Source organism: Delphinus delphis, chromosome 10, assembly GCF_949987515.2.
Source record: "Delphinus delphis chromosome 10, mDelDel1.2, whole genome shotgun sequence".
In the NCBI taxonomy this organism is placed as follows: Eukaryota; Metazoa; Chordata; class Mammalia; order Artiodactyla; family Delphinidae; genus Delphinus; species Delphinus delphis.
This window is the reverse complement of record NC_082692.2, coordinates 69,141,682-69,162,408: the sequence shown is the minus strand read 5'-3', so window position 1 is coordinate 69,162,408 and position 20,727 is coordinate 69,141,682. Positions and strand designations below refer to the sequence as shown.

The 20,727-nt window shown below is 53.5% G+C and overlaps 1 protein-coding gene and 1 non-coding gene across 6 annotated transcripts in view; one reads left to right on the top strand and one right to left on the bottom strand.

The window, feature by feature from the left end:
* Positions 1-20,727, bottom strand: part of CACNA1D (calcium voltage-gated channel subunit alpha1 D) — a 322,500-nt gene that overhangs the window by 5,621 nt on the left and 296,152 nt on the right. For 4 of the 5 annotated variants that reach the window (XM_060022694.1, XM_060022691.1, XM_060022692.1 and 1 more), the window contains 7 exons: positions 9,917-10,033; positions 8,839-9,206; positions 8,109-8,135; positions 6,787-6,936; positions 5,269-5,438; positions 2,400-2,521; positions 192-512 (listed from right to left, as the gene is read on the bottom strand). In XM_060022694.1, the coding sequence (XP_059878677.1) occupies positions 192-512; positions 2,400-2,521; positions 5,269-5,438; positions 6,787-6,936; positions 8,109-8,135; positions 8,839-9,206; positions 9,917-10,033 (1,275 nt within the window). The remainder of the gene's footprint in view (positions 1-191; positions 513-2,399; positions 2,522-5,268; positions 5,439-6,786; positions 6,937-8,108; positions 8,136-8,838; positions 9,207-9,916; positions 10,034-20,727) is intronic. The other variant, XM_060022695.1, reaches the window with a different exon arrangement.
* Positions 1,490-1,562, top strand: TRNAW-CCA (transfer RNA tryptophan (anticodon CCA)). The gene has a single exon. It is a non-coding gene; the product is annotated as a tRNA-Trp (tRNA).

Sequence of the window (20,727 nt, the reverse complement as noted above, 5' to 3'; positions counted from 1 at the left end):
CCGCAGGGGTGCTGTTTTTATATTCATGCTTTAAGTACCATCCTGGCTGCTAAGAAGTGGGCGGTGTCCAGGTTCAGAAGCCAGGCATCCGGGCTCCGGAGCCCACCTGCCCTCAGAACCACCACCCGTTGCTGTTGTGCGCGGTTCTCCCCAGTTCCGCCCTCCCATGCAGACTCCGTGGCCACACTCACCGCCTCCACCAAGCTGTCTGCGCTCCTCTGCTTGTCGCTGTTTTTGTTGTGGAAGCTGCTGGGGACAGTCAGGCTGGCTGGTGTGAACGTCCGATAGGAGACGCCGGGCTCGTCCGTGTACCACGAGCTGCGGTGCAGGGACGGTAGGCTGCCGTTGACCTGGTCCGGGGCCTCCGACCGCTCGACCTGGATCAGTGGGGTGTAGCACGGCGTCCAGTCCCTGTACGACGGGGTCGCTGGCGGGGTGGCCCACGACCTGGTGGAGTGGCTCGGCGAGTACTTCTGGGCTTTACTGGAATCTAGGCCGGCGACTGCCATGATCTGAGGAGAAAGAGGAAGTGGGGAGACCAGAGGTCCTCAGAGGTCCCGGCCTCGGGCCCCCTCAGAACAGACCAGGCTGGGGCTTCCCGGGTGGCGCAGTGGTTGAGAGTCCGCCTGCCGATGCAGGGGGCACGGACGGGTTCGTGCCCCGGTCCAGGAGGATCCCACATGCCGCAGAGCGGCTGGGCCCGTGAGCCGTGGCCGCTGAGCCTGCGCGTCCGGAGCCTGTGCTCCGCAACGGGAGAGGCCACAACAGCGAGAGGCCCGCGTACCGCAAAAACAAAACAACAACAACAAAAAACAGACCAGGCTGGAGGCGCTATTTTACAGGGGCTTCAGAAGGACACAGCACACTGAGTAATTCAATGAATTGGCCGTAAAAACTTGGCTTTCTAGCAGACCATGTTTTCTTTTCCCCCACATGCATATTTCCTGTGACTCTTCCCAGGTGGGAATCAGTTGTTGGTGAAACAGCTTAGAAGCATGAAGAAACAGGGAAGACGCACAAGCTGTGGGGTATGAACATGCCACCCGGTTCACTCCGGGTTTGAATAGGGAAGTGCATTCAGGGCAAGCTGACTGCGCCCAGCGCTCGTAGGGAAACAGGCTGGTTCTCTTTAGGGCAACTCATCCCGCGGCCAGCACTCTGCTCAGAAGCACCAGGTAGGCACAAGCCTGCTTCTTCCACCTCCAGAGACGCCATGGCAGGTCTGCCCTGGCATCCCACTCTGCAGAGGGGGACGGTGAGGCTGGGTTTATGAACAGCACAGGCCTGTGGCCAAGTCGGAAGCCAGGACCGCCTGGGGGAGGCAGGGCGGGGCAGCAGGGGACAGGGCACTGTCACGCACAAGCCCACGAAGACCTCCATGCCTACTCGGTGTGTGGCATGTGATGGCCAGGGCCTTCCAGAGGTTTGTCCTCCGTCCACGACAAAGCAGCACACAAAACTTAACATAAAAAATGGAAGGCAGCAGACTTCGTTGGTGGTCCAGTGGTTAAGACTCTGCGTTCCAAACGCAGGGGGCCCGGGTTCGATCCCTGGTCAGGGAACTAGATCCCGCCTGCCGCAACTAAGATCCTGCATGCTGCAACTATGACCCAGCACAGCCAAATAAATAAATAATTTTTTTAAAAAAAGGAAGACAGACTCTGAAATGGACCCTCAGGGTAAGAAGCATACCATACCGTGTGTGCTCCCACCTGACACACACACACACACACACACACACACAGACACACACACACACACACACACACACACACACACACACACACACACGAACAGCAGCTCTGATGTGCTCTTCTCAGGAAGACAAAGTACCATGTCCTTGTCCTGGAGGCAAAGCCCCACAGGCCCTCCAGTCCCTGGGCACCCTCCTGTCCGGCCGCCCTGACGGGCCGGTCTCCCTGGACTACACCCCCCTTGCAGGCAGGTCGGAGGCTCACACACCCTCGTGACCCCAGGGCCTGGCCCCCAGAGGGCTCCGTAAATGACGGGACAAGCTCTCAGAGCCAAGGGCAGCACCGATTGTTCAGGGTCAGTAAAGCCGCTGCCACTCCCTGCAGTGTGGCTTGTCCCAGGCCCTGCCTTCAGTGCCGAGGATGGGTGTGTGCAGCTAGGCTGAGAGCCCGGCTCTGGAAGCTGGCAGCCTGGGACTCAAATGCCAGCTCGGCCGCTCAGCTCCTGTGTGAGCTCAGGGATGTCACCTTCCCTCTGTGATGCTTGCTCGTCCGTAGGACAGGGTTCATGATAGTTTCTATTTGGCAAGGTGGCCACAGGACTGAACCAGAGTGGTTGTGAAGGGTCCCCCTTCCCTCCAGGGCTGGCAGCCAAGGGGGACAGCGTGCCCATCGGCCCTGGGGGCTGGGCCAGGTGTGCCGGCTCACCTGTTGCTGCATCAGGTGCAGAGGCAGGGCCGTGCGGTGGGGGAAGGCGGGGGATGGCAGGAACTCCTCCTGGCTGCTGTGCCGGCGCAGGCACTCGAAGTTGAAGGAGGATCTCCGGGGGGCTGAGAAGTTAAAGCACACCGTGCAGCTGTGAAACCGGCAGTCAGGGCCCCGGGGCTCTGGGGTCAGGGCAGCCCCCTGGACATTCAGCAGGGGGCCCAGGAGGAAGCAAGCAAGGCACCCAAGAAAAAGCATTGGGCACCGGGGTGGGGGGCGGGGGGCGGTGTCTCAGAACTTTGGGAGGGAGGAAGAAGCAGCCCGACTAAGGGATGTTTTCAAAAGAGCAAGTCAATTTCTCCTCCCTGCCACACCTGATCTCAGGGGGAGCAGCTAGAAGCAGCCAGAGGCAGCCACAGGGTGGCTGTTCTGACCCTAGGCCCCTGTCCCTGCACGTGGTGGGGACACAGCATTCCGGGTCGAGTACACGACGTCATTCTAGAATCCCAGAGACGCTTGCTGACTGCCCCGTTCTCACCTTCCAGACATCCTGAGTGTCTCTGGGGGCTGGAGCATCCTGCCGGTGCTCCTGTGTTATGTTTACAATTCTGTTTGCTACCTGCCCTAATAGCTCAACCAGGTAATAAGCAGATCCTTTTGTGGGGAAAGACCCAGCTTCCCTAGCCCTGAAGACAGAACAAACAAGAAAGGATACCTTGAACTTTAAAAAATGCGGTTGGCTGCCCTGTTAACAGCCACTTTGAATAGAGGCTTATAAACAGGTCGAGTGATGACAAGATGACCCAGAACTTGTGGCTTCACGGGGCACCAGGCCCGGGAGATCAGTCTGAGTTCTGGGCCCTGAGCACAGGCCAGAGGCCTCCCCAGGACACCTCCCCTCAGGCGCTGCCGCCCTGGAGCTGCCTCGGCAGCCTTACGGGTGGCCTGCGAGGCAGCGCTGGGTCACCTCAACAGTCCTTTCTTGAACTCTGCTTTCTAAGCTCACGGGGCATTTCTTATGCCCCGCAACACTCCACACTCCCCTAATTCCTGCACTGGAAAACTGCAGGGACCTGCGTGGGGAGGCCCCCGGCATCCTGGGACTGCACACGAAGCCGCAGAGCCCGTTCTCTGGGGGCCAGGCTCCAAAAGCACACGGAGACCAGACCGAGCCCTTGCCGGCCACTGCCCACCAGGGAGGGACCAGACAGACGACGAGCCCTGTTTCGCGGGCCCGACGCACACCGTGGGGCCTGCTGGGCCTCCTCGTCCAGTTGCCAACATGGGACACAGGCACCTGCCATCCGCATCAGACAGCCTTCCCTCCACGCGCCACGCGGGACCGAACTTAAGTGTTCTAAGAGGAGGACCGGCCTCCCTGGTCAGCACCACCTCTCGGACCCTCCTAGGGTCAGATGGTGGTGCCAGAGGATGGAGCCAGGAAAGGAAAACTACCCCTGCTGTCATTCAGGTAGCACCTTTCAGTTTTGAAAGTGGATCCTCTCTTTTGCTCTGCACCACCGTCTCTAATGGGGGAAGTAATCCCGCTGTGGCTGAGAACACAGGGGCTCCGTGGTCTCCCTGCCTGAGGTCTGAATGGATGGGCAGCAAAGCAAATAAGATGCGTTTAATTTATTCACCCTTAAAAATAAAGAGGGCAGCCACTCTTGCCCGCTCAGGGTCCTTGATTCACAGAGGCGGTGCCCACGAATGGTGATTATCATGGCCACCAAAGGGAGAAAGGGGGGTCACAGGAGGGCAGTGGAACTCACAGGGCCAGGGGCCTCTGTCCAGCCTCGCCTGCATGTGCGTCACCTGGTACTGATGGACCCCTGAGCTGCTCTCTTTAGCAGCTTCTGTTTGGGGCTGTGAAATTAAATATTAACCATGGAAATGGGTCTGATTACACTTCCCAGCAGGGCTATGACAGCTGGAGAGAGATAGGACCTGGGCACCACCCAACTGCACTTGTTACTGTGCACTAGATGGCAGACTCAGAGCCGCTGTGTCTTGGTTATTTTTGGTTACTGATTAGAGTCCCACCCCAAAATATCCCTCATTCTTCAGAAACGCCAGAAGTGGACATTCTTTAACCAGCATCAAAATGTCCACGTGTCCAAAATCAAACTACCCAGCCAGGAACTGGCAGGGGCCACTGCTCTGTTTCCTTCCCCAGCTCAAGTTCCTCACTGGGGGTGACCCAGATCTCCTGGTGGCACCATTGATGCCAGCTGCCCACGAAAACCAGGTCAGGGAGCAGCCAGCCCCTGCCCCTTCTCTGCAGGATGGGATTCCTTGGCCCCAGGATGAGGAGCCTACCCTAGAGGTCACCACCAAGGCCACAACCTACCATGAGCAGGGAGCACTGGCAGACCAAGGTGGGGGAGAGGAGGAAGGATGGATACCAGGAACCCCCAGGTGCTCCTCAGAGGCGTGGGCCTTGGGCAGAGGCCTGGGCTCAAGTCCACTCTGTGCGTGGGCCCATCCTCCGCCCTCTAAGGGGTCACGGCCCCATCTAGGGAGCGGGCTTAACACTACCATGGTGCATGTCTCGCCTACCTGTCAGGGCAGATCCCAAGCTCAAAGGCAGTGATGAGGCGCACAGAAATCCCTCATCAGGTGCAACATACCGTGCAACTGTGGGGCCTCACACTGTCTCTGTCTGTTCTCAGCAGGAAGCGCTTTAAGCCCTACCACGTGGCACACAGATGAGAAAGAAAGCCAACAGCATCTCCAACTAGGGGGCTGGTCTCGAGGACTGGAGGCCCCCACCATGGCAGGACCACGTCCGTCACCACCCCCAGGCTGGGGCAGGGGGAGAGGCACACTGGTCTCTGTGAGCCTTGCTCCCAAACAAAAAATCTGGCCTCACATGTTGGGGTGGGAGGGAGCAGGCGTCTCCTTGGAGACCTCCGGGAATCATAGCAAACAGGTGAGTCGTCATCCTCCGAGAAGCTTTGGGGGTGATGGTAGCCTCGAGGCCGCTCGAAGTCCAAGCTGCTGCCTGGGTATCGGGTATAGTAGCCACAGCTGTAGCTTTGCCTGGTGATCGAAAAGGCCAGAAGAGAGAGCAAGGGACACATGAGAGCCTAATTAACAAGCCCACGTCACAGTCCTCTCCCCACCGCCTTGGACACAGGAGAACAAGGCAGCCCTCAGCTCCACGGAAAATTCTAGTTGGAGGGCAAGGGCTGCCACAGGAAGGTTCAGGACGGCAGACCTGCGATGAGTGAGGTGCTGGTGTTTTCCCTCCCTGGGGCAGCCTCAGGCCCCGGTCAGGTGTGGACTGCCGATGCCCTGCAAGCTTGACTATCACCCGCTCGCTTCTTCCCGAGGGTCTGCCCTCGGCCAGGTGCTGAGCGGGGCGCCTGGGACACGGAGATGCATGAAGCGTGGTCAGGGAGCTTAGCAAATACCTCATGCCCATGGAATTCTAACGCAGGCTGGCGAAGGTGGGCGCTGAGAGAGAGGGGCTCAGGGTGGGGCCCCGTGGGTTCTCGGGGCAGGGGTGGGGGCGGCATTTCAATTCCAGTCAGAGGAGGAGCAGGCCCTTGAAGGGAGGGTGGGATTAGCTGAGCACAGGTGGGGAAAGGGCATCCAAGGGGTGGTCGTGGTGTGAGCAAAGGCCCTGAAGACGGAAAGTCGGAATGCAGCTGGCTCAGAACCAGTGGCTGCAAATCAGGCTTCCAGGGAGGCCTGCGGAAGGCCGTGGCGCAGAGCGGCGTGAGGGAGGCCCGGCTGCGGCTGGCCTGAAGGACGAGGCTGATGTTTAACAACATCTCAGACGCCAGAAGTGACCTCACCACAGAACCACATCCACTTCAATGGGCCACCGGTCCCAGTGGGATGCAGGTTACAGAGAAGAGGGTGGGAGGTGGCCTTTGTCCCCTTGCACTGCCTGCTACCTGTCCTAAAGCAAAGTGTCCGCTTTAACCTCATACCTGCCTTCTTCAGGACAGGAGCCTAGAGAGGTGCCACTCTGACATCCTGTCCCCTCACCTCTAGGAGAGGCCTCCTGATGGGAGTGCTGTCCATTAAGACTGACCAAGCTCTGGGCTGGCGAGCCGCTACACGGCGAGAACCCCCAGCCCAGAGCGCTCAGCGTTCAGCAAAGGCTCTCATTTCTAGGGCCTACACTAAAGCCTCACGGGTGGGCCCCTGGTGGAAATAAGTCAACAGGCCTGAAAAAACAGCCTCCACTCTGCCACTCTCCAGTCCTACTTCTCCTGCCCTGACTTCTCCTGGGGCCTGGAGGCTGTGCTCCCACTTTGCTTCCCAGGACAGTCCCAAGGGCAGCAGCAGGTGGCCCGTGGCTTCGTGGGCAGGCGCAGCCCCAGGGCCAGGAGACAGCAAGGCCTCCTCAGGTCGTCCCGAGCCACAGAGCCCTCACCTGCTCCCGGTGGGCGAGCTGTCGTCCTCGTAGCACTCCTCACTGCTGAAGTACTCCTGTTCCCCCAAGCAGCAGGGGTCCCTGAAGTAGCCGTGTATCTCTGGGTCTTCCCGGCAAATAGTTGGGAACTGCTCGTCTCCTGAGTCAGCCCTGCAGTTGGGAGAGAGGGCCTGAGCGGCTGGGCGGGCGGCAGACCGCTCCTCCGGCGGTGCCTCGGCGGTGGCCACGGCAGCCCTGCCCGAGGCGCTCTGGCGTCTCCCTGGGTGCTCCTGCCTCAAGTGGGGCTGGATCGTTAATGCCTCTGGCAACGGTGCTGTGTGCGTGTGTCTACGTGTGTGCGCACGCACGTACCAGGAAGGGGTTTCTCCCTCAGTGCCTTGATGATGCTAGTGCCACACCACTACCCCCAGAGGCCTGAGAACCAAAAGAGTAGATGTAGTTTGGGAGTAGAGCAAGAAAATGGACCTAGAGACCTGCGGTGATGGGCTCCCAGGCCACCTGCTCGGATCCCTGGGCCTCCTTACCCCGGCCCAAGGTGCCCTCAGAGCCTGGAGCATCTGACCCAGGAAAGGTGACAGGATTTTTGAGTACAGGGTCCCAGGGGAGGGAGACTCTCCCGGACAACGTCCACCACGTTTTCAAAGACAGCCCTGCCCCAGGACTGTCGTGATGTCTCCCTGGAACCCAGATGTCCTGGCCTCGGCCCTCAGGGAAGCCGGCCAGGCTCTGTGGCATCACTGCTCTCCAAACAGAGGACTGTGCTTCCTCCAAGCTCTTCACTCTCTCCCACCCTCCTCCAGCTCAAGTAACTTCTAACTTGAGATCATTAAACCAGGACATCTGTCCTCCCTGTCCCCAACACCATGACCGTCCCACCCACAGTCCAACTGGGTTCAACAAACAGGGAGCAGGGTATACTGCCCGTGGGTAGGGGGCTGCCCAGGAGACAAAGGAGAAGGCCTGGCTCCTGGACTTCAGGAGGTGGGGGGTCACGCTTTTACAAAGCCTCCACAAGAGGCCTGACCCCGGACAGCAGCACGACTGCCCAGCTCCACAGGCCAGGGGCTCTCCCAGCACCGCACTGAGGCCTGCGGGGCTATAGCTGTGGGCGCGCCGCATGTGAACTTAGGTCCTTGGGTGGTTAACACAGTCTGTGCAGATATGGATCTGAAAGCTCTGCGTCCACAGCCCTGGGCTGTAACGCCCTGCACTAGGCTAGCTGGCTCCCTGGCCTTTCTCATCTCTCAGCACTCAGAGAGGCCATCTGGTCCCACTTAGAACACACAGTATTTAACACATAAATACAGGCAATGAGCACATACCTAATGTAAGTTTCATAATAGCGCGTTCTATCCAGGAAAGGCATAACACGGGAGGGAGGGAGAAGATAAAAGTTAAATATTTCTAGCAAAATTTAAAAAGCAAATATATCAAGCTACTCCCTAGAGCAGGGGTCGGCAAACTATGGTTCATGGGCTGAATACAGGCCGTCACCTGTTTTTGCATGGCCCACAAGCTACAAAGAGTTTTTATTCTTTTAAAGAACTGAAGCAAAATCAAAGGAAGAAAAATATTTCATCGCACGTGAGCGCATGAAGTTCACATTTCAGTGTCCACAAATAAAGGTTTATCGGGACACAGCTGCACCTGTACGCTTACATATGATTTATGGCTGGCCTCTTGCTACGATAACAGAGGTGACTAGCTACAACAGAGACTGTATGAGGCTCCAACCCGAAAATATTTACTCTCAGGCCCTTTACAGGAAAAGTCTGCCAGTCCCGAATTATGTGGTACAGTCGGGGAAGGTAGAGTTTGCAGCTGCTCCTGTGTTAAGGGGCATCGTGTAGAGCAGGATGCAGGGTGGCAGGTGGCCCTTTATCCTTTGGGTTCATCACATGGCCAGTTCCAGAAGAAGCTGTGACCTGGAGGCACTCACAGGTCCTAACACCAATGCCCGCAGGGAGCCTCCCACCTGTGCCAGAGATGGGAGAAAAAACCTGCCTTGGGCTGACACTACATTACCAAGTGCAAACACATCTTAAACGTTACCTTTTAATACTGCACCTTCTTTGAGGCTCACGGCCATGCTTGTGGAAGGAATGATGCCCATTTTCAGACACATGCTCAAGGTTCCCAATGCTGGGCCGTTTTCCAGGGGCAGCTTTGGACATATTGGCATTATTGAGATTGGCATTTGTTGAGCTGGGAACTTGCTTTCCTATGGAATTATGGTTATGATGGTTATGACACACCGAATTTCCTGCTGGAGGAAACAGCGGTTTCTCAGTATCACTTGCAGGTGGAATTGAAGGCCTTTGGACATGCAGGGGACGGTGGGTGGTATTGGTCTGCTGAAGGGAATCTCTCCTATCACTATTAACATGATTGACATGGTTTCCAAGCAGGGCACCATTTCTCTGCAAAATAATGGGAGACAACACCAGGTAATTTAACAAATATTTGATGCAGGCTAGCTATGTTAGGTAATTTCTTTTCTACATGAAAAACAAATTCTAGGTAAGCTCCATAGAATCCCTGTGAAACAGTCTGAGTGTCTCAGTGACCAGGGTGACTGTGTGTGCCAGCCGGTCCCCCTGAAATGAGGAAGGTTACCGATTCCTGAGCTGGGGAGCAAGCGTTCGGCTGTCATTCAAGTGCACTCTTCCGGTTGCTCCAAGGTGAGCTGACTTTCGCCCAGCAGGGCTGTCGGCAGCCCCAGTGGCCGAGGTTGGGCGGCAGGCAGGTCTCTGGGCCGGGGGCTGGGAAGTGGAGGGCCCGCTGGCAGATCAAAGAGCCGGCCCGGGGAAGGAGGGGTGGGGAGGGCCAGCGGCTGCTAGGAGGACCCAGGATGCTCATCCACGCCGGCCAGTGGTCGTGACCGAGCTCCTCCGAAGTGGCCAGTGTGGGGCAGAGGAGCAAGCTCTGGGAAGGAGCAGGCCTGGCCCTAGGAGGGGTGCTGCTGAACGGGGAGGGTCTGCAGGGGGGAGGGCACGGTCCACAAGCCCCTCTAGGCCCTGGGGCTGGTGTGCATCCTCCAGGCTCTTTGGCAGATCGTTAACTGCCCCAACTGGACTCCTGCCCCGCTATTTCCAAGTGGCCAGTGTGTAGCTAGGCGTGGAATAATTACTTTGAACACATCTTCTTCTTCTTCGCCTTTTGTTTCCTCCGGCTCGTCATCTTGCAAATCACATGAGATAGCACGCCGGATTTCTGGCCCAATGTCGTGCAGTGTCCTTAATCCCGCCTAGATCAATGAAAATGGCAAAACAGGTTAGACAACACGGGTGGCCTGGGCCCAGCCTGGGTCCTGGCTTTGCTCCTGCCTGATTCAGTTGTGGGAGGGGAAGGTTTCTCCAAAGGACAGTCCAGGGAACTGACCACTTGTTTGAATGTAACTGATGGTGTCCCTGCAGCCTCAGGGATGGAGGGTGTGGTCAGGAGTTCAAGATGGTCCTGGGCTGGGATGCTTGAGGCCAGTGACCACCTTTTCAAGCACCCCCACTCGCAGGGAACAGCGCTTGCTTACTAGTACTAGGGTCTGCCATGGCCAAGAGCCCAGGCCCATGTCTAAATGACTGTCTACAGAAGGATGGCCCGCAGAGCGCCATCTCCCGGAGCCTCGGACGGGGCGAGGAGCACGGCGCGGCTGTTTTACAGGGAGGGTGGCAAGCGCTCGCTGGCTGTGTCCAGGATGAGAAGCCTAGTGCAGGTGCCAGAGGGCCAGCAGACCAGGCAGCCAACTGGGCCACTGGTTCTGCTTCAAAGCCATGGGAACGAGGGCAGGACACAACACACTGCAGCCACCAGCACATTCAGGACCAGAACGCGATGGACAGACACGCACAGACCTGGGCTGCCGTGCAGGGCCAGGCTCCATGGCCATCTGTTGGCACCTGGGCCTGCAGCCTGTGCTCAGGTGGAGAACTCGCCAATGGTTGGGTCATCCTCTTGAAGACCACAACACACTGAAAGGGGCTCCAGCCTCTGGAGGCGGCGCCAGACCTGCCAGGTGACCCCTTAGGCCCCTCACGGACGTTCTGCATTTCCCCGAGGCCCTCACGGCCGGCCTTCCTCACCCTGGGCCCCGGGTTCCAGTGGGACAGGGCCTGGGAGAAGCCCTCCCATTGTACTTAAATTTCTCTAGGGAAATATTCGAGATGCTTATGGACTACCTATGGGGGAGGGGTGGTTGCTGGCTCTGAGAAAATTATGTTTTGACCAACAATTTGAAGAAAAATGGCACGCTAATAGGGAGAGTACAGTTACTCTATCCTTGGACACAAAAAGACTGGCATCGGAAAGAGGCATTCCCTCCCTGTCCCCGGTCTAAGGTCACCCGTCCTGTACCCGGGTGGTACCCCCTCACCTGCCGGCCGTCTGTCTGCACCTCAGTAGCCACTAAAGGTGTGGAGAACATCTGAGGCCCTGGCTGTGCGGGTCTCCACACGCAGCTAACACCCCCCAGTGTGAGGGGGGGGACCGCTTCCCTGTCCTTCCTCCACAAGCCCCGGCAGCGGGTGGTACAGGGCACAGACAAAGCGTGATGACCACGTTTGAGACACGCCGGGCAGTGGAGGGGGTGGGGGGGGAGGGGAGGAGGGGAGGGTGGCCCCCATCTTGCCAGATCCGGCAGGACCGAGCCCACGAGTGTGGGAACGCTCAGACCGGTCTTCTGCAGTCCTATGGAACCGCCCAAGAGGCTCTCGTGAAAATGGCTTCGTTCGTAACAGCCCTCAGCCTGCGAGAGGATCCTTTTAAAGGTCGCACACCAGGCTGCGTCTGGTTTGAACCATTCTTTGCATACAGAAGCCCCAGACCTTTCCATTTTATGAACCGTGGGGGTGAACGAGCTGCCTGGAGTCAAAGCCTTAAGGTTCCCGGCTAAGAAGGCTGTGGTCTCGCAGGGGAAGGACACACGTGTCCCAGGGCCAAAGCCAGAACAGTTTGTGGTGTGGGCAGTGAGGCTGCCTCTCACTCACCTGTCCCTCTGATCACAGGCAGCAGACACACGCACTCAGACGTGCACACACGTACAGCTACAAGCACACACATGTACACGCGCGCACACACACACACACACACACACACACACACACACACGCTCACTCTTTTCCTCTCTCAGGACCCCGCTTCCGGCACATCTGAGCCTGGGAAATCATCTGTCTGAGAGGCAGACCCACACCATTCTCAGGGAAACATCAGGAAGGCAACTCTAATGCCAAGCGGATGAAAAGCTCTTGCACAGCAGAGCTGCAGGCCTGGGCAGCAAGGTTGAGCCCAGTCGTACTGAACAGCCTGCAATTCATCCAGGCAGTGTTCTGTAGGGCACAGTTATCAAGGGAAGATAAACGAAGCCAGAGTTTCACCATCTGATTTTGGATCACTGGAAAGAAAGAGCTGTTACATATCTGAGGCTCCCAAGCAAGAGACCAGGTTTGAGACACCTGCTTCCGTTGCCACAAAACACACACAGGTGACAGTGCACCGAGTCAGCATCCCCAGGTAAATTATGTACCTTAATCCACGTCCCAAGGCAGCGTGGGCCAGGAAAACTGTTTAAATAACAACAGATAATCCTGTTCACTGTCATTCAACTGACTGGACTAGGTCTGATTAGAAGAAATAGAAAACTATTTATTTGGATAATTTTTAACATCATCCTCTGTTGACGGGTTGACATTTCACTGAAATACACATATGACATAATTGCATAATAAAACCAAAAACTGTCTCCAGCATGTCTTCAATGATACACAAGATTAGGAGAGAGCAGTGAACAAACACACAGGACAGAGAATTTGTTTGCAACATAAATCATGGAGGAAATTGAGAGGTGGCCCAAGAGGCCATGTCCAAAGACAAATAAGGACAACATATTTATTAAAGAGACATCAAAGGAGGAGAGAAAGCATCACTCTTCCCAGACAGGAGAGCAGAGGCTCAGAAATCATGATTATATTTTGCTTTGCTCCACGCAGGAAGGAACACACCTCCTAAGAGTCAGAGACTGACTGGACTCTTTCACAGGGGATCCGAGGAAGGACAGACGGGGAGGGAAGGGGGAGGTACTATGGGGAGTAGGGGTGTCTGCCAGGGTTGGGAATGAGGGAAACAGATGTTCCCAAACTTGAATTGAAACAAAGCTTAAGCACAGCACCCTGAATTTATTACATATCACAAAACATGGTAATGAAAAATTTTCTAGCACACACATATCAAGCTAAAAGGTAGCTTAGCCTGCTCCAAAAATTCCATAGGCACAAGTTCCAATTCCCAAAGTGCAGAAATCTATCTTAAACCCTTGAAAAAATGACTTTTTTTCCACAGCCCTTAAAAAAAAAAAAAAGAACATTTTTTTCTGGAAATAAACACTTTACAATCAGTAAAATTATCTATTCTTTCATATGTCATATCTGTGTCTACCCCTATCAGCAAAATACTATTTTAATTTGAAATGTGGTCATTAGCATTTAAACCAACACAATTAAAGCCATATAAAGTCATTCCATTAACATCACAGTAGAATTATGGTTTTGAATAAACACAGAATTTCTATAAAATATAAACATTATCGATTTGTTTTAAGATGTCCAATCATATAAAATATTAAACAGAATCAAGCCTAGTTTCTGGTTGATTTTTAAATGCTAGATGTTCTCATAAATATTTTTGTTAAAAAAAGAAATGTTGGCGCTTTGCCTGTAGACCGCTGCTTTAAATTTTAGACACCATTTAATTGGAATTTTATAGATATTTACTCTAGTGAATGATTAAGTCACCAAAAAAAAAAAAAAAACCCAAACTATAAAATCTCTGTAAATATTTCTGAAGCAATAGCATAAATGTATGATATTTTAACCTCAAGTAGGAACATTCATTTACCTTCCTTTCTCTTGCCCACTTTCAGGGTTAAGTTTTTCCTACCTGGTGCATCTGAAATGCTTTCACTGCCTGTCTCCCTAAGCTAGCGCCATCACTCACACCGGTCGTCTGCCAGCTCTCAGCACGTAGAAACGCCCCGGAACCCCTCCTGAACCTACACTGTAACAGTGCAGATAAGAGATGTGAGTCTCCAGTCGAGACTGGGCCAGGCCATCCATCTTCGGGTATGAGTGCCAGGCTTTCAGGCTCCAGCCAAAGAGCAGAGCCGGGTCTCTATCACAGGCAGGTCTCCCGCAGCCAAGGCCGGCCCTGCTCGGTCATCTCGTTAAAGGCGAGTTCTGGTTAACCCTTTAGCAGGCTTCTGCCCCTACCCAATTAGAAGGGATCATTTTAGACTAGCTCCCTCGGCACAAAGAACTGGAGATTAAATTCTCACAGCATACACCTGTTTATCTATAAGCCATTCCACCTCCCCTGCATCCCCACATGCACACACATCACACACAGGCACACCCCTTCTTTTGTCATTGTTCTCCACCAGGGAAGATGTGATGGTGTGGCCTCTGCGTCCGTTATGAACAGTCCTCGAGTTATATATAAACATAAAGAGCTAGAATTACGAGGAAGGCACGCCCCCCGTGAGTCACGCACAGTGATTCCCACCCTCCCTGCAAAGTCAGCTGTAACATTACCATGTAAGTTACCCTGGGGGTGGCACTCCGCTGTGTACATGGAGTTTGTTACCTTCCTTTTGAAAGATAAAGGGAAGTTTAAAAAAATTACCTAAAGTGATCTATGACATTTCCCTGCGACTTAAAAAAAATTATCTAAAGCAATCTGTGACATTTCTTCTGATCTGACAAAGCCAACTGTTTTAGTTCCACCTTAATTCTTGGTTGTAGTTTTAACACCAGCATTGGAGAAATGCTTGCCAGTTTCCTGATAACAGAGAGAGTTTTACTTAAAATGTGGGCTTAGCAGAAGTCACAAATCGAGACCTATTCTGCTAGCATCTTTGTCACTGCAACGTAACATACTTTATCCCACTACATCTTGGGAGGGCAGGCCGGGGAGGGGAGAGCCAAGATGATTCCCATTTGGTTAAGTGACCTGCCCACACGAGTGATGGCTCAGCTAGGGATCGCGACGCGCAGTTCTGCTGTTCCAATGACACCATGCCGCCCCACCTTTTGGGGTCTACGGGGAAGAGTGCCAGGATCCAGTTCCCACCATGCGCTCACTCATGACTGCGACCCCACATGACTGTGGCTGCCACTCAATCGAGGTGGAGCTTCTTACAACTAACTCAGCAGCACTCTTGTATCACGGCAATGACAAATCACCAGGTATCGCAAAAACTGGTCCTACACTCAGCGCATATCCTTGTCTCCGCCGTGCCACTCTCAGGAGCTGAGATCCTTACAGACACTTCTCTCTCACACACGAATTCACACCACCATTCCTCCAGATCAGCACAGGCAGTGAGACATGGCATGTGCGGTACAACTCTCAGCCTGAACGCGGGCTGGACGCTGGGGGCCCAGGCAGCTCCATGTATAGGTGAGTGGGCTGGGATTGGGGACGGGCCTGGGAGTTAGGGGACAGTTCAAGGTAGGGGCAGGAGATTGGAAAAAGGCTCCAGCACCCTTTTCCTTTAGGGGGGGGATATGGGATCAATCCCCCAGAGCAGCAGTTCTCAAAGTGTGGCCCAAGGACCCTGGGGCCCTCTGAGACACCTTAAAGGGTCCAAGAGGTCATTGTGTTCTGCATAATAAGACAAGGATGCTCTCGGCCTTGTACGCTCTCATCCTCTCCTGAGAGCACAGTGGGGTTTTTCAAAGGCTGCATAAACCTTGGGGATCTCATCTCTCCGGCAACTTTGTGCTTGCATATTCTGCGTTTTAAAAATCTCTGCTTTAATTCCTAATGTAGTAAATATTGATACATAAGGGTCCTCGATAATTCTTAAGAGCATAAAAGGTTCCTGAGACCAAAAAGTTGTAGAACTTGATGATAACCTGCCCTCAGACAGGCAACACCATCTTTTCCTGGAGCTGGGCTATTCCCCCATCCAGGATTCCTGTGATCTCCCCCGACCTTTCTCTACTTTGGGAAGAAACATCCTTCTCGTGGCTTCTCTGAGTTAGCCTTTGGCATGGGTTGCCTTCACTGTGCCTTAGAACGATGTGCCCTCCCATTACCCCCAATAGCCACCTCTCTCAGGGCTACGGTGTGCCAGGGAGAACTAATTCGTGCAGGTACCTACCCAGCCAAGGAACCACGAGTGTTCGCAAGCTCCTGCCAGTGGATAACCAAATCGTGATACGTTTGGGCTAAAGAGGGCTCCTAGGTGGGTGTTAGTCAATAGCATGCCACAGTAATTAAGACCTTTTGCGATGACATCATGTAACTTCCCTTATTTTCAGTAATTCTATCGTCTCAGAGACTTTTGAAAATAATAATTACTATTCTTGGAGAGGAGCGATCTCCTGCCTTTAAGAGGAGAGAATCCAGTACCCAATAATCCTGTGGATCAACCGAATTTTTAATTAGGTCACACCATAGAGTAAGCTATTGAAGAAGATCCTGAGGCCCGATCCTACATCTTGTGTCCCTGCGATGGATCCTGGCCTGCATTGTGTCTTCCATCCAGGAGCTTCAGAGTTTAGCACCATGGATTCTGGTGTTGGGCACCGAGTTTGCTGAGTCTGTCAATCTGACCTATTAAACATGACTTGTCTCTTACAACTTTTCTACGTTTAAAGCTATACTCTTCTTTGAAGGTCTTAGGGAAAAGGACAGAGGTATCTGCAGTTTGACTGTGAACCAGGTTCCAGGGAAGCCTCGTTTCCCTTTCGAGCGAGGCGCGAGGTGGCCCCGACAACTTCTGGCTGTCCTTCACCAACTGATCTCAGCCACCAGCCACCACCAGGGCCGTCACTCAGCACACAGCCAGGCCCACGCGGGGCAAGATTCTCACGTTCCATTTAGACCGTTCCGTAAATCCCACCTAGAAAGTTACTGCTTTCCAGTTTCTACGTATGTGGAAGGACTGTGCAGAAAGGCATGTGGAGACACCAGCCACGTGGATTGCTTAGAGCTGCTCTGCTGAGGCTCTGGTGTATAGAGACTTAGATCTAGAAGACAGATGGCCACTGTGGGCCTCTGAGATGGGGTGACACAGACAGGGGGCGGGGGCGAGCACAAACACTCCCTTTAGTATTTAATAAACGACATCAGAGTCGGTCAGGGACAGGGGGATCGTTTGTGATGGTGGATAAACTCCTTACCTGTGCCCACAGAGCTGACCAGCTTCTTTTTCAGGGATGATACACCACATACTTAATAACTGGTTTATCCCGGGCACTACCCAGTCAGAGCAGAGGTGGGCCTTCAGACCAGAATAGGCTCCCAGAGGTCCCTGCTACCCCAGGCATTCGCCCTTTAGTTACTGAATCACAGAGGGGTTTGGTGCAGGGCTGGGATGTTAGCAGGGGGTGAGGAGACTCAAGGTGCTGGGGGCCACAGCTGTCAACTAGCAGGTACAGCTGTGCTTCGACATTTTCACAGGGGTCGCCCCCATGCCCACGTCACCACCCATGGTGCTGTGTGAAGAGGTCAACCCTGTTCTCTGGCCCCACGGACTCTGCTGTGAGAATGCAGAAAACCCACCACGAGCTCCTAGACTTAAGACAGTCTGCACACACAGGAACCAAATTGGGGGCCAGGCCTGTTTCCCAAGTGGAACAAAGGTCACAGCACAGAAGACATCACTGGAGCAGACCTCCAGGCTGGGAGGGACCCTCTCAGTCATGCACAGGACGGGCCTGGGGGACTTCTGCTAGCACCACTCTTCCCACTGGCTACACGGCTCCCCCACCCTGCCTGGCTGAGGATGAGAACAGCCAGGAGCTGGGCTTCCCCACATCCTGGGCCTCTCCACGCCCTGCACACACGCACACATGCACGCAGCCTCCAGTCTGCACAGACCAGGGCTTGTAACCCTTCTCTTCTCTAGACATTGCAGGAACTTCAAGGTTTTGCACTCAACTTTGCACTAACCCTCTGGGTATCTTGGGCTCAGCATCAGGTGTACTGACTCCTCAACTACTGCCTGGAAACAGCTGAGAATTTCAGAGGGGACCTCCCCCCGCCCCTCGAAGCAACTTCTTGTGCAAAAGCATCTACTTTTTGTAAGATGTGAGAAAACAACCTGAAGAGTTCCTGCTGTTTACATCTTTATGCATTTCCTAGAAATCTCAAAAAGGGGAGAGTTCTCTTTCTCGATGGATCACTACAGGACAGAGAAGAGGTCAAAGAAAAACAAGAATTTCTTAAAGTTCTGGTAGTAAACAGGCATATGATATTATTATTGTTGTAGTCTTAATAATAAGCAAGTATACGTTCAAAGTGCTTTACAATCACTTAGCTATTCCTCACAACAGCCCTGTGAGGTAGGTCGACATTATTACCCCCATTTTACAGATGGGGAAACTGAGGCACAGAGAGGTTAAGTGTCTTGCCCAAGGTCACACAGCAAGTGAACGCTGGAACTGGGACTAGAACCCAGGTTCCCTGACTCCCAGTGTCCTTGAAACTGGACCACACTGCTTCCAAAGAGGCATCCCCAGACTGGCTTTGAATTAAAGACGGACAATGTCGGATGAGGTTTGGGTGTGGTGGTATTTCCCGCGGACGCGTTAAGATGGAACCTGAGGTGTCGCCTGGGTTGGTTTGGGCATGCAGGTGTATGTGTTAGTTTAAATGGGGGTGTCTGAGCTTCCTGTCCTGTCCACATCTCCCTTCATCCTGCACTGGTCACTGCAGAGAGTGGAGCTGGATGGTCAGGAGGTCATGATGGACTGGCATATATAAAAGGAATTTTGTCAGCCCAGTGCCAAGGGGCCTGCCAGTCTTTGGTAGTTCAGGTAAACTAGGGATGCAGGACTTTGGAACGGAGTCAGCTGCCCACCTTACGCAGGTCTGCTTAATCTTTTTATGAATTTTTTTTTTTTTTTTTTTTTTTTACTGGCCAGCATCAGGAAGTTGTGTTCATTTCATTTCTCTGTGGGGCGGCTGCCCCCCTCCTTTGCTCTCTCTCACTCTTTCCCTTTCTCTGAGTCTCTGCTTGGAAGGGAAAACTGTTAAGCCTTGCTCATTCCCTTTCATGAAAAGGAGCCACCGAGCAGCGTCCGTGACAGGAGACCACGGCTCCGCAGTTGAGCCACGGCCCTGCTTCCACCTTCCGGAGGAGTGCTTTGCTTGGAAGGGGTCTCTCTGGGGCCTTGGGTTTGCTTTTTCCTGCATTTCTCCCGAAATGCTGTTTCAGTAGAAATAAGCCCACTTGAGGCTTTTCCCTTTCAAGGCCTTAGCCACAAACGCCTTCCGACTAACGAGCGTGGTGCTGTAGCTCAGGCAGAAAATTCTAAAGCATCCGTTCAAGCATCTGAAACAAATGAATCAGCCAGTGAAATCTCATCTGTTAGCATCTGTTCTTCTCTTAGATTAAAAAAGAAAAAAAAAAAAGCCTTTTTATGGCTTTAGATGGAATCATGCTTTTAAAAAAAAGACAAAAAAATCTTGCTAATTTTTAGACTGAGGTGACTAGATAACAGGTGTGGGATACTCTACAGGTTCAATGTCTGTGGAGTATCCCATTTTCCTCTATCTTTATGCCCGAGCCTCTCCGAGGGGGCCACATCGGGGACTGAGAGCCATTTGATTCCGTTCCACCACCCACATTTCTACTGGGCCACCTACACCACCACCTGCCAGCTGGGGCTCAGGCTTTCACATTATAAAACCTAACCACCTAATTCTTTGCAAGCCGGAAATGACGGTCTCCTCCTTAAACCCAACTTCCAAACAGGTAAGAAAAAAAGAAAAGAAACGAAAAGAAAAATCTATCCCTCTCAAGTCCTCCTGTCCTGAAGATGGGCAGGCTCCCATCTGGGATGAGTGGGCAACAGTCTCCCCTCAGTCCACCGGAGTGTCTTTTGCAAAAAGGAAATCCTCGAACGTTGAAAGAAAAAGAAATGAACAAAACTTTCCCCACTCTGGGATCTTTTTTCTTTTTCTAATCCGTGAAATACTGGACTAATGAGTGTCTGTATATTGCAGTCCTCATCTGGAAGATCTGATGAGGCATTACCATTTGCTGGGAAGGGGACAGAGTTTTCGTGGCTGCAGAGCTGTGTTCCTTTATTTACTTGCTCCTTGTGGAAATTTGCAGGTCACTGGGATGCAGCAACAATGGATGAAGAGCAAAGGCTGAGTCAAACTAAAGTGAATATGGCATGTAGGGGATGAGTGAGAGGAAAAAAAAAAAAAAGCCTGATGCAGCTTCTCTCTGATTCCCTCTGGAGAGGGGCTGGAGAGAAGGCTGGCTTTAATGATGAAGATGGATGGGCGGATGGAAACTGCACACTCATTCAGACCACAGAGGCCAGAGGACACCAGGTGCCAAGCTCCTACCCACACGTGGATCCAGGAGGTCCTCAAGCCACCCCCCTTCATGTAGAAGGGGCCCTGCAGTTGGTCTGAACAGAGGAAGACCAGATGGAGCCCACAGAGTTGATAACCAGAGTGCATCTGTGCGCCCTCCGAAACCATTCCAATGCGGGGGCGGGGGACAGAGAACGTGGACCAGCTCTGATCCTGCTCAGACAGACTGCACCCTACGCCGCACAAGCACGCACTGGCCTACGTCTTGACTCCTGTGCTCACCTGACACCCACACTCCATTTTTCATTAGTAATTGGGCTTTCAGCCTCCTGGCGCCCCCGGCACAGGGAGGAGCAACTCATCCCACTTCTTGACAGGCCGCGCCCACCTTGGGGAGCTTTCTCGAGGATCTGTGTACTCATCCTAGTGCCTAGTGCCACGGTTGATCCATTTCTCCTCCCACCGCCATCTGACTCCGCTTCCCTAACTGCCACATCGTCACGTGATATTTCCTCAATGCAGAAAGGAAGCGCCTCGTCGTGCTAATTAAATGAAGAGTGACAAATCACATCTGAAGCCCTTTCTAGAGCACAGGAAACCAAACACGTAATG